The 13,512-nt window shown below is 43.5% G+C and overlaps 3 protein-coding genes across 3 annotated transcripts in view; all 3 read right to left on the reverse strand.

The window, feature by feature from the left end:
• Positions 1–5,423: 5,423 nt before the first annotated feature.
• LOC125045393 (protein enabled homolog) lies at positions 5,424–6,248 on the reverse strand. The gene has a single exon (XM_047642604.1). It carries the CDS (start codon positions 6,246–6,248, stop codon positions 5,424–5,426), a length of 825 nt encoding a protein of 274 aa, XP_047498560.1.
• Positions 6,249–8,117: 1,869 nt separating this feature from the next.
• Positions 8,118–8,942, reverse strand: LOC125045394 (protein enabled homolog). Its single transcript, XM_047642605.1, has one exon. The coding sequence runs from the start codon at positions 8,940–8,942 to the stop codon at positions 8,118–8,120; it is 825 nt and encodes a 274-aa protein (XP_047498561.1).
• A 1,869-nt stretch (positions 8,943–10,811) lies between these two features.
• Positions 10,812–13,512, reverse strand: part of LOC125045395 (trichohyalin-like) — a 5,362-nt gene continuing 2,661 nt past the window's right edge. Inside the window, exon 2 of the mRNA XM_047642606.1 lies at positions 10,812–11,657. Within this exon, the coding sequence (XP_047498562.1) occupies positions 10,812–11,657 (846 nt within the window). The remainder of the gene's footprint in view (positions 11,658–13,512) is intronic.

Consider the following 13,512-nt stretch of genomic DNA (forward strand, 5'->3'; position numbering starts at 1 on the left):
TGCTGCAAGTGTGGCATAGCCCTTGATATGCTTACGGAAAAACCCAGTAGCACCAAGGAACCGACGCACCTCCTTGATGGTACATGGAACCGGAGTGTCTGAGATTGCAGAAACCTTGTCACGGTCTGGGTGGACACCATCATGGGGAAATGGTAAAACCCAAGAAGTTGATGGTAGTGTTTGCAAACTTGCACTTTTCAGGATTTAGTTTCATCCCAGCTCCAGAAAGTAGCTGGCAAGTCTCTTGTAAGTCCCTTATGTGCTGTGAAAAGCCCTAGGAATAAACTATAATGTCATCCAAATATACAAGGGTATGCCGTCCCAGGACAGAAGAAAGCACAAGATTCATAAACCTTTGGAAAGTGGTGGGTGCCGTGCTAAGACCAAAGGGTAGCCTGCAGAACTGAAAGAGTCGATACCCATCACTAAATGCAGTCTTGGGTCTGTCAGCAGGTAGGACTTCAACGCTCCAATAGGCTGATCTGGCATCTAGGGTTGTGAAAGTATCAGTAGGACCAAGTTCATCTATGAGCTCTTCAATACGTGGTAGAGGGTAAGTGTCCGCGGTAGTGACAGCGTTAAGGTTGCGATAACCTACACAAAACCGCAAAGACCCACACTTCTTCTTTACAAGAACCACTGGTCTGAGCCATGGTGATGTTGATGGTTCTATTATACCGTTCTTGAGCATGGAATTGCATTGTTCCCGAATGGTGTCCTTAGTGGCCTTTGGAAGATGCCATTGACGGGTACACACAGGTGTAGTAGCTCCGGTGTTGATTCGATGTTGGATATCTGGGACATGTCCTACTGCCTCATCTCCTCCATCAAAAAGACCCTGGTAGCGACTAAGCAAGGCCTGTAATTCTTGGTGCTGGGTTTCTTCTAGATGTTGAAGATCTGGTATGTCCACTGAAGGCTGAATGGTTGATCCTTCAACAGCATCAACTGCAGCAAGGGCTAGTGAGGGTGGAAGTTCATGGGTAAGAAGAGTGAAGTCCTCTTCATACCCAAACTCCTCTAGGCCATAGGTTTGATCAAACAGGTCCTCTTCCCATGCAAAATCTTCTGCTCCTTCACCATCTTCCCAGGTATCCAACTTGATGGGGTTTGTGTCCTCAGCAATATTGGTATCTTGGGGTGCTGGTGTTGATGTGTCCAATGAAAAGACTGACTCCACTGAAAGCACTGACCCTAGTCGTGTCCCCTGTGACAGTCGTACTGGCTTCGCCGTAGGGTTTACTGCCCACACAGAGCAGTGGCGTCCTGAGGCTGTGGTGACTAAGTAGGGTGACACCCAAGCTGAAGACTCTTGAGGCATAAGGAGGAGATCTCCATCACTGGGGCCTGATCGCTCTATAATACCCTCCAAGAAGCGCCCTGTATGTGGCGGGAGCTCCGAGGTCTGTCGGAGGTGTACTACAGCAGGTAAAGCAGTCTTGTCTAGCACTTCAGGCAAGGGATTAGAGGTATCTGCTACTTCTGGAGACTTTAAATGGACCACACACAGATGCAGAGAAGCAGTATCTGTATACGTCACTGAGAAAGCCTGTCCTTCCAACTGGAGAAAAGCAAAGTTGTCATGAGGGCTTGAGGAAAAGCTAAAGGAAATCCTCCGCAGGAAGTCCATCCCAAGGAGTACATCACCAGGAAATTGGACATCACAGACGGCTGTTTGGTGGTGTTTCGAGGTGTCACTGTTAAGAGAGAAGGTCAGGGTGATGTCATAAGAAGTATCAAATGGTAGACCAGAGACCCCATGAAGATGACGGGTGGCTTCCTTTCGAGGTAAGTGTCCCTCGGGATCTACCAGTTTAAGAGCCCTGGGCTTTATGAGGGTTACTTCAGAACCAGTATCAATGAAACACAAAGCTGTGGCTCCATAAATACTGAGTTCCACGAGTGGTCGTCCGATTGGCCCTGAAGCTGTCATTGTGGCGACTGACTTCATGGCCCGGGTGGCCAGCGCTCTGCATGCTCCCTGCTCTAATTCTGCCAGGGGCTGTGGGAGCGCTTTCACCCTGGCCCTGTTGAAAGGGGCACTCTTTAGCCAGATGACCAGGTCTCCTGCACTGAAAGCACAAGTGCCTTGGAGGAGAATTTGGTGCTGAGGAAGCTATAACACGGCACTCTGATGTGTTGTGTGTCGAAACCCTGTGGAAAGAACACCACTTCCCTTGGGCAGTAACTGGAAAGATGGTGTGCATAGCTGGGGGTTCTGTGGATACAGGTAAAGCATAGTGATCACGCCCACGTGGTGGTCACTCTGGGAAATGGCCCAGAGACATCGAGGAGTGATCACCATGGTGGATGCCATTGCGCGAATTCCATATGCGTTGGGCGGTCTAAGCAAGCTGTGTAGGACTTCCATCTTCCCTCACTGCAGGGAAATCACGGAGCCATGCAGGAATGCCGCTTAAGAACACCCTTCTCACAAGCTCTGCAGGATCACCTATGGCATCACGGTGGTTTCGATATCCCTGGTACACGTCTATGGGTGCTTGGCCTGTCAGCATCAGATTCTCGTAGAGCACCTTAAAGAAGTCCGATGAAGTGTAGGTACCCCGGAACTTACTTCTCAATGCTGCCTTGAATACTTCCCACTCAGTAATGAGCTCAACCTCCTGATTTCTTTTCAACGGTTGGGAGGCTGAAACATCTCCTTTAAAGTGAGGTACCTTCTCCTTCGTGAACACATAAGAGACTGAGGGATTGTTGGAGCATGATGCAGGGAGGCCATTGGCAGGTGAACAGTTCCAGCACCTTGTAGAGAGGTCCCTCGGATGTGATGGGAAGGAGTTCCTTTCAGGTAGAGGCTGGTGCGGCAGATATGGCTGGGTATTCTGCAGTAACTGCGGCTGAGGAGGTAAAGGACGGTCCACTGGCTCAGAAGTTTGAGGTCGGCTGCGAGGAAGAGGCTGCGGAGGTACAGGAGATGAGCTAATGGTGTCCACAACCTGTGCAGTACGAAGGGAGACTCGGGAGGGACGAGAGCCTGCCAGCTCGTTCTCAAGTTCTTGTAACCTCCTTCGGAGCTGATGAATCTCCTCATTCCTCTCATCTGCCTGCTGAGTGGTGTCGGTAGGTGCAGTGTGTTGCGCGCTTTGGAAGTGACGAGCTTCTTCCAGTTCAACCCGTTGTTGCTGAAGCTGGTGGCGCAACTGCTGGATCTCTTCGCCCCTCTGTGCAGCTAAGGTTTGGTGTTGGTCATCACGCTCAGCACGATCTTCAAGCTGCCTCTGTTCCCTGAGCATCTCCTCTTGGCGCTGGAGTCGGTTCTCAAGCCTGTCGTTTTGCTCCTTGCACCCCTGAACCTCTGCAATTAGGGTGTTGACCCGCTCCATGATCTGGCTGAACATGTCGACTTCAGCTTCCATGACTCGAACTGCCTCACGTACGTCTGGATTAGAACCTCCAGTGACAACCGCCAATTGGAGCTCGGACGAAACTTGGCTTGGAGATGGGTCACGCGAGGTGGGTTGGCTATTGAACTGCAGGTTCCGTCGGCGCTGAAACCTCTCGGACCGCTTCTGTCTCTCTTGTTCTCTATTCATGCCAGGAGCCACACTGAACACCTAGTTCTGTAGATAAACTGCAACCACAATAAAAGTCACGAACCCTCAGCAAGACCACAAACAACAGACACGAACCCTGAGTAAGAAGCGAGCGGCGGACATCAGAGCAAAGCTGCCAAGAAAACGGGTTAACACACAGGAAGGGTAAATAAAAGAGTCCCTAAGCTACATGAGCCATAATATCTAAATGGGCAAGCCGGCGATTAATTAAGAACATATTACAAAGGTGTAAAAAAAAAAAAAAAAAAGATTAAAAACAAAATTTAAAAATGGGTGCCAGGCTTTTGATAATACACAAAAGCAAATCTACCCTGCAAAACGAAAAATAAAAACAATAAAATAATCTGTAAAAGAAACGGTAAACACAGTGGAGTAAGGGAAGTAAAGCAGTAAAAAGTTGATACAGCAAAGTTAACGATCACAGAGAAAAGGAACAATCACTGTAAAAGAGAAAACACAAATAGAAACTGAGAAAAGATCACACACACACACAAAAAAAAAAAAGCCGCTAAGTTCAAATGCATAGCCCAAGAAACACAGGAAATGAACAGCAGATGGAAACTTGATAAAACAAATAGAAAAAGAGAACAATAACACTTAAATAAAGTGTAAAAGCGAACATCCAATGCAGTAAAAGCACAAAGCTAAAAAGACTCAGAGAGAGACGAGGAAAAAAACAAAAAAATAGACTAAAGTTTTACTATAGAAGAACACAGTAATGATCAGGCCGGTAGACGAATGGAAAAAAAAGGAAGAAATAACAGTGGAATAGCCACACTAAAGTGAATGAATTAAATAAAATGAGTAAAAAGAACGCATAACGAGCAACAACTGCGGGGAGTAAAACCAATAAAAGCCCACAGCGAGACGAACAAAAGTAAGAATGGACAAAAAAGAGAAATACAGACGTAGTAAAACGCAGGGGAAAAAAAAATAAATAAAAGGAACCGTAAAAGAAGTCCACTAAGAACAAAACCTGGTAAGATCAGTATAAGAGAGAAACATAAAAGTAAGGAATCCAGTGAATTAAAGTAAAAGCAGTAAAAGATACAGTACGACAAAACACAGTAAGCGGAACAGTTGAATAAGATCAATAGGCTCACTCAAACTACTTTCACCATGCATGATATAACCTATGGAATGTAGCTATGTTGGACGTCTCAACGTCAAGGAGTGATACGAGAGTACGTAATCACGCACGTATGAATCCCACCGAATGCCGTCAAATTATCTGAGGTGTTCTTTTGCTCTGTGGCTCTTGGTATATATATTAGTGTGGGTTCACAGTGTCTAGATGCTATGTTGTGGTAGCGTGAAGCATCTAGGCACAAACAAACAAGCAAACAAAGGGAAAAAAAGAAAAAAAAAAAGAAGACCGAGCATAATCTTCACTCCTTGACGTTCAGCCTATGGGTTTTCTTTTATAAGAACTATTTGATGTTTACTTACAATAACCAGAAAAGGTAAAGTCACATCCTTCAGTGCATTTCGAAAACATTCATGTTTCATAAAATAAATGCAATTTTTTTTTTAAAACCACTCCTTACGAGTGTTAATATTTAATAAAAAGTAAAGTCATTATTATTAACTGATTAAGATTATTTGGAGAATATCTATGTAACACATAAGTAAGAATAAGTCAGCACACAGAACTTAACTTCTCTCGGTTTCGGGGGGCGTGGCCGCTCCACAGCGTTCCAGCTCACACAGGGGTAATGACACACAGGGTATCTGGTCCAGACTGAGTATATTTCGCGCCGTTTTTGGCGGTATTTATAGTGTTCGTGACGTCATGAACTACGTCACGAACTATACATCTTTTATATTTATAAAACTGTAGATTTTACCCTACAGGCCATTGGCAGGTGAACAGTTCCAGCACCTTGTAGAGAGGTCCCTCGGATGTGATGGGAAGGAGTTCCTTTCAGGTAGAGGCTGGTGCGGCAGATATGGCTGGGTATTCTGCAGTAACTGCGGCTGAGGAGGTAAAGGACGGTCCACTGGCTCAGAAGTTTGAGGTCGGCTGCGAGGAAGAGGCTGCGGAGGTACAGGAGATGAGCTAATGGTGTCCACAACCTGTGCAGTACGAAGGGAGACTCGGGAGGGACGAGAGCCTGCCAGCTCGTTCTCAAGTTCTTGTAACCTCCTTCGGAGCTGATGAATCTCCTCATTCCTCTCATCTGCCTGCTGAGTGGTGTCGGTAGGTGCAGTGTGTTGCGCGCTTTGGAAGTGACGAGCTTCTTCCAGTTCAACCCGTTGTTGCTGAAGCTGGTGGCGCAACTGCTGGATCTCTTCGCCCCTCTGTGCAGCTAAGGTTTGGTGTTGGTCATCACGCTCAGCACGATCTTCAAGCTGCCTCTGTTCCCTGAGCATCTCCTCTTGGCGCTGGAGTCGGTTCTCAAGCCTGTCGTTTTGCTCCTTGCACCCCTGAACCTCTGCAATTAGGGTGTTGACCCGCTCCATGATCTGGCTGAACATGTCGACTTCAGCTTCCATGACTCGAACTGCCTCACGTACGTCTGGATTAGAACCTCCAGTGACAACCGCCAATTGGAGCTCGGACGAAACTTGGCTTGGAGATGGGTCACGCGAGGTGGGTTGGCTATTGAACTGCAGGTTCCGTCGGCGCTGAAACCTCTCGGACCGCTTCTGTCTCTCTTGTTCTCTATTCATGCCAGGAGCCACACTGAACACCTAGTTCTGTAGATAAACTGCAACCACAATAAAAGTCACGAACCCTCAGCAAGACCACAAACAACAGACACGAACCCTGAGTAAGAAGCGAGCGGCGGACATCAGAGCAAAGCTGCCAAGAAAACGGGTTAACACACAGGAAGGGTAAATAAAAGAGTCCCTAAGCTACATGAGCCATAATATCTAAATGGGCAAGCCGGCGATTAATTAAGAACATATTACAAAGGTGTAAAAAAAAAAAAAAAAAAGATTAAAAACAAAATTTAAAAATGGGTGCCAGGCTTTTGATAATACACAAAAGCAAATCTACCCTGCAAAACGAAAAATAAAAACAATAAAATAATCTGTAAAAGAAACGGTAAACACAGTGGAGTAAGGGAAGTAAAGCAGTAAAAAGTTGATACAGCAAAGTTAACGATCACAGAGAAAAGGAACAATCACTGTAAAAGAGAAAACACAAATAGAAACTGAGAAAAGATCACACACACACACAAAAAAAAAAAAGCCGCTAAGTTCAAATGCATAGCCCAAGAAACACAGGAAATGAACAGCAGATGGAAACTTGATAAAACAAATAGAAAAAGAGAACAATAACACTTAAATAAAGTGTAAAAGCGAACATCCAATGCAGTAAAAGCACAAAGCTAAAAAGACTCAGAGAGAGACGAGGAAAAAAACAAAAAAATAGACTAAAGTTTTACTATAGAAGAACACAGTAATGATCAGGCCGGTAGACGAATGGAAAAAAAAGGAAGAAATAACAGTGGAATAGCCACACTAAAGTGAATGAATTAAATAAAATGAGTAAAAAGAACGCATAACGAGCAACAACTGCGGGGAGTAAAACCAATAAAAGCCCACAGCGAGACGAACAAAAGTAAGAATGGACAAAAAAGAGAAATACAGACGTAGTAAAACGCAGGGGAAAAAAAAATAAATAAAAGGAACCGTAAAAGAAGTCCACTAAGAACAAAACCTGGTAAGATCAGTATAAGAGAGAAACATAAAAGTAAGGAATCCAGTGAATTAAAGTAAAAGCAGTAAAAGATACAGTACGACAAAACACAGTAAGCGGAACAGTTGAATAAGATCAATAGGCTCACTCAAACTACTTTCACCATGCATGATATAACCTATGGAATGTAGCTATGTTGGACGTCTCAACGTCAAGGAGTGATACGAGAGTACGTAATCACGCACGTATGAATCCCACCGAATGCCGTCAAATTATCTGAGGTGTTCTTTTGCTCTGTGGCTCTTGGTATATATATTAGTGTGGGTTCACAGTGTCTAGATGCTATGTTGTGGTAGCGTGAAGCATCTAGGCACAAACAAACAAGCAAACAAAGGGAAAAAAAGAAAAAAAAAAAGAAGACCGAGCATAATCTTCACTCCTTGACGTTCAGCCTATGGGTTTTCTTTTATAAGAACTATTTGATGTTTACTTACAATAACCAGAAAAGGTAAAGTCACATCCTTCAGTGCATTTCGAAAACATTCATGTTTCATAAAATAAATGCAATTTTTTTTTTAAAACCACTCCTTACGAGTGTTAATATTTAATAAAAAGTAAAGTCATTATTATTAACTGATTAAGATTATTTGGAGAATATCTATGTAACACATAAGTAAGAATAAGTCAGCACACAGAACTTAACTTCTCTCGGTTTCGGGGGGCGTGGCCGCTCCACAGCGTTCCAGCTCACACAGGGGTAATGACACACAGGGTATCTGGTCCAGACTGAGTATATTTCGCGCCGTTTTTGGCGGTATTTATAGTGTTCGTGACGTCATGAACTACGTCACGAACTATACATCTTTTATATTTATAAAACTGTAGATTTTACCCTACAGGCCATTGGCAGGTGAACAGTTCCAGCACCTTGTAGAGAGGTCCCTCGGATGTGATGGGAAGGAGTTCCTTTCAGGTAGAGGCTGGTGCGGCAGATATGGCTGGGTATTCTGCAGTAACTGCGGCTGAGGAGGTAAAGGACGGTCCACTGGCTCAGAAGTTTGAGGTCGGCTGCGAGGAAGAGGCTGCGGAGGTACAGGAGATGAGCTAATGGTGTCCACAACCTGTGCAGTACGAAGGGAGACTCGGGAGGGACGAGAGCCTGCCAGCTCGTTCTCAAGTTCTTGTAACCTCCTTCGGAGCTGATGAATCTCCTCATTCCTCTCATCTGCCTGCTGAGTGGTGTCGGTAGGTGCAGTGTGTTGCGCGCTTTGGAAGTGACGAGCTTCTTCCAGTTCAACCCGTTGTTGCTGAAGCTGGTGGCGCAACTGCTGGATCTCTTCGCCCCTCTGTGCAGCTAAGGTTTGGTGTTGGTCATCACGCTCAGCACGATCTTCAAGCTGCCTCTGTTCCCTGAGCATCTCCTCTTGGCGCTGGAGTCGGTTCTCAAGCCTGTCGTTTTGCTCCTTGCACCCCTGAACCTCTGCAATTAGGGTGTTGACCCGCTCCATGATCTGGCTGAACATGTCGACTTCAGCTTCCATGACTCGAACTGCCTCACGTACGTCTGGATTAGAACCTCCAGTGACAACCGCCAATTGGAGCTCGGACGAAACTTGGCTTGGAGATGGGTCACGCGAGGTGGGTTGGCTATTGAACTGCAGGTTCCGTCGGCGCTGAAACCTCTCGGACCGCTTCTGTCTCTCTTGTTCTCTATTCATGCCAGGAGCCACACTGAACACCTAGTTCTGTAGATAAACTGCAACCACAATAAAAGTCACGAACCCTCAGCAAGACCACAAACAACAGACACGAACCCTGAGTAAGAAGCGAGCGGCGGACATCAGAGCAAAGCTGCCAAGAAAACGGGTTAACACACAGGAAGGGTAAATAAAAGAGTCCCTAAGCTACATGAGCCATAATATCTAAATGGGCAAGCCGGCGATTAATTAAGAACATATTACAAAGGTGTAAAAAAAAAAAAAAAAAGATTAAAAACAAAATTTAAAAATGGGTGCCAGGCTTTTGATAATACACAAAAGCAAATCTACCCTGCAAAACGAAAAATAAAAACAATAAAATAATCTGTAAAAGAAACGGTAAACACAGTGGAGTAAGGGAAGTAAAGCAGTAAAAAGTTGATACAGCAAAGTTAACGATCACAGAGAAAAGGAACAATCACTGTAAAAGAGAAAACACAAATAGAAACTGAGAAAAGATCACACACACACACAAAAAAAAAAAAAGCCGCTAAGTTCAAATGCATAGCCCAAGAAACACAGGAAATGAACAGCAGATGGAAACTTGATAAAACAAATAGAAAAAGAGAACAATAACACTTAAATAAAGTGTAAAAGCGAACATCCAATGCAGTAAAAGCACAAAGCTAAAAAGACTCAGAGAGAGACGAGGAAAAAAACAAAAAAATAGACTAAAGTTTTACTATAGAAGAACACAGTAATGATCAGGCCGGTAGACGAATGGAAAAAAAAGGAAGAAATAACAGTGGAATAGCCACACTAAAGTGAATGAATTAAATAAAATGAGTAAAAAGAACGCATAACGAGCAACAACTGCGGGGAGTAAAACCAATAAAAGCCCACAGCGAGACGAACAAAAGTAAGAATGGACAAAAAAGAGAAATACAGACGTAGTAAAACGCAGGGGAAAAAAAAATAAATAAAAGGAACCGTAAAAGAAGTCCACTAAGAACAAAACCTGGTAAGATCAGTATAAGAGAGAAACATAAAAGTAAGGAATCCAGTGAATTAAAGTAAAAGCAGTAAAAGATACAGTACGACAAAACACAGTAAGCGGAACAGTTGAATAAGATCAATAGGCTCACTCAAACTACTTTCACCATGCATGATATAACCTATGGAATGTAGCTATGTTGGACGTCTCAACGTCAAGGAGTGATACGAGAGTACGTAATCACGCACGTATGAATCCCACCGAATGCCGTCAAATTATCTGAGGTGTTCTTTTGCTCTGTGGCTCTTGGTATATATATTAGTGTGGGTTCACAGTGTCTAGATGCTATGTTGTGGTAGCGTGAAGCATCTAGGCACAAACAAACAAGCAAACAAAGGGAAAAAAAGAAAAAAAAAAAGAAGACCGAGCATAATCTTCACTCCTTGACGTTCAGCCTATGGGTTTTCTTTTATAAGAACTATTTGATGTTTACTTACAATAACCAGAAAAGGTAAAGTCACATCCTTCAGTGCATTTCGAAAACATTCATGTTTCATAAAATAAATGCAATTTTTTTTTTAAAACCACTCCTTACGAGTGTTAATATTTAATAAAAAGTAAAGTCATTATTATTAACTGATTAAGATTATTTGGAGAATATCTATGTAACACATAAGTAAGAATAAGTCAGCACACAGAACTTAACTTCTCTCGGTTTCGGGGGGCGTGGCCGCTCCACAGCGTTCCAGCTCACACAGGGGTAATGACACACAGGGTATCTGGTCCAGACTGAGTATATTTCGCGCCGTTTTTGGCGGTATTTATAGTGTTCGTGACGTCATGAACTACGTCACGAACTATACATCTTTTATATTTATAAAACTGTAGATTTTACCCTACAGGCCATTGGCAGGTGAACAGTTCCAGCACCTTGTAGAGAGGTCCCTCGGATGTGATGGGAAGGAGTTCCTTTCAGGTAGAGGCTGGTGCGGCAGATATGGCTGGGTATTCTGCAGTAACTGCGGCTGAGGAGGTAAAGGACGGTCCACTGGCTCAGAAGTTTGAGGTCGGCTGCGAGGAAGAGGCTGCGGAGGTACAGGAGATGAGCTAATGGTGTCCACAACCTGTGCAGTACGAAGGGAGACTCGGGAGGGACGAGAGCCTGCCAGCTCGTTCTCAAGTTCTTGTAACCTCCTTCGGAGCTGATGAATCTCCTCATTCCTCTCATCTGCCTGCTGAGTGGTGTCGGTAGGTGCAGTGTGTTGCGCGCTTTGGAAGTGACGAGCTTCTTCCAGTTCAACCCGTTGTTGCTGAAGCTGGTGGCGCAACTGCTGGATCTCTTCGCCCCTCTGTGCAGCTAAGGTTTGGTGTTGGTCATCACGCTCAGCACGATCTTCAAGCTGCCTCTGTTCCCTGAGCATCTCCTCTTGGCGCTGGAGTCGGTTCTCAAGCCTGTCGTTTTGCTCCTTGCACCCCTGAACCTCTGCAATTAGGGTGTTGACCCGCTCCATGATCTGGCTGAACATGTCGACTTCAGCTTCCATGACTCGAACTGCCTCACGTACGTCTGGATTAGAACCTCCAGTGACAACCGCCAATTGGAGCTCGGACGAAACTTGGCTTGGAGATGGGTCACGCGAGGTGGGTTGGCTATTGAACTGCAGGTTCCGTCGGCGCTGAAACCTCTCGGACCGCTTCTGTCTCTCTTGTTCTCTATTCATGCCAGGAGCCACACTGAACACCTAGTTCTGTAGATAAACTGCAACCACAATAAAAGTCACGAACCCTCAGCAAGACCACAAACAACAGACACGAACCCTGAGTAAGAAGCGAGCGGCGGACATCAGAGCAAAGCTGCCAAGAAAACGGGTTAACACACAGGAAGGGTAAATAAAAGAGTCCCTAAGCTACATGAGCCATAATATCTAAATGGGCAAGCCGGCGATTAATTAAGAACATATTACAAAGGTGTAAAAAAAAAAAAAAAAAAGATTAAAAACAAAATTTAAAAATGGGTGCCAGGCTTTTGATAATACACAAAAGCAAATCTACCCTGCAAAACGAAAAATAAAAACAATAAAATAATCTGTAAAAGAAACGGTAAACACAGTGGAGTAAGGGAAGTAAAGCAGTAAAAAGTTGATACAGCAAAGTTAACGATCACAGAGAAAAGGAACAATCACTGTAAAAGAGAAAACACAAATAGAAACTGAGAAAAGATCACACACACACACAAAAAAAAAAAAGCCGCTAAGTTCAAATGCATAGCCCAAGAAACACAGGAAATGAACAGCAGATGGAAACTTGATAAAACAAATAGAAAAAGAGAACAATAACACCTAAATAAAGTGTAAAAGCGAACATCCAATGCAGTAAAAGCACAAAGCTAAAAAGACTCAGAGAGAGACGAGGAAAAAAACAAAAAAATAGACTAAAGTTTTACTATAGAAGAACACAGTAATGATCAGGCCGGTAGACGAATGGAAAAAAAAGGAAGAAATAACAGTGGAATAGCCACACTAAAGTGAATGAATTAAATAAAATGAGTAAAAAGAACGCATAACGAGCAACAACTGCGGGGAGTAAAACCAATAAAAGCCCACAGCGAGACGAACAAAAGTAAGAATGGACAAAAAAGAGAAATACAGACGTAGTAAAACGCAGGGGAAAAAAAATAAATAAAAGGAACCGTAAAAGAAGTCCACTAAGAACAAAACCTGGTAAGATCAGTATAAGAGAGAAACATAAAAGTAAGGAATCCAGTGAATTAAAGTAAAAGCAGTAAAAGATACAGTACGACAAAACACAGTAAGCGGAACAGTTGAATAAGATCAATAGGCTCACTCAAACTACTTTCACCATGCATGATATAACCTATGGAATGTAGCTATGTTGGACGTCTCAACGTCAAGGAGTGATACGAGAGTACGTAATCACGCACGTATGAATCCCACCGAATGCCGTCAAATTATCTGAGGTGTTCTTTTGCTCTGTGGCTCTTGGTATATATATTAGTGTGGGTTCACAGTGTCTAGATGCTATGTTGTGGTAGCGTGAAGCATCTAGGCACAAACAAACAAGCAAACAAAGGGAAAAAAAGAAAAAAAAAAAGAAGACCGAGCATAATCTTCACTCCTTGACGTTCAGCCTATGGGTTTTCTTTTATAAGAACTATTTGATGTTTACTTACAATAACCAGAAAAGGTAAAGTCACATCCTTCAGTGCATTTCGAAAACATTCATGTTTCATAAAATAAATGCAAATTTTTTTTTAAAACCACTCCTTACGAGTGTTAATATTTAATAAAAAGTAAAGTCATTATTATTAACTGATTAAGATTATTTGGAGAATATCTATGTAACACATAAGTAAGAATAAGTCAGCACACAGAACTTAACTTCTCTCGGTTTCGGGGGGCGTGGCCGCTCCACAGCGTTCCAGCTCACACAGGGGTAATGACACACAGGGTATCTGGTCCAGACTGAGTATATTTCGCGCCGTTTTTGGCGGTATTTATAGTGTTCGTGACGTCATGAACTACGTCACGAACTATACATCTTTTATATTTATAAAACTGTAGATTTTACCCTACAGGT

This window comes from Penaeus chinensis, chromosome 37, assembly GCF_019202785.1.
Source record: "Penaeus chinensis breed Huanghai No. 1 chromosome 37, ASM1920278v2, whole genome shotgun sequence".
Lineage (NCBI taxonomy): Eukaryota > Metazoa > Arthropoda > Malacostraca > Decapoda > Penaeidae > Penaeus > Penaeus chinensis.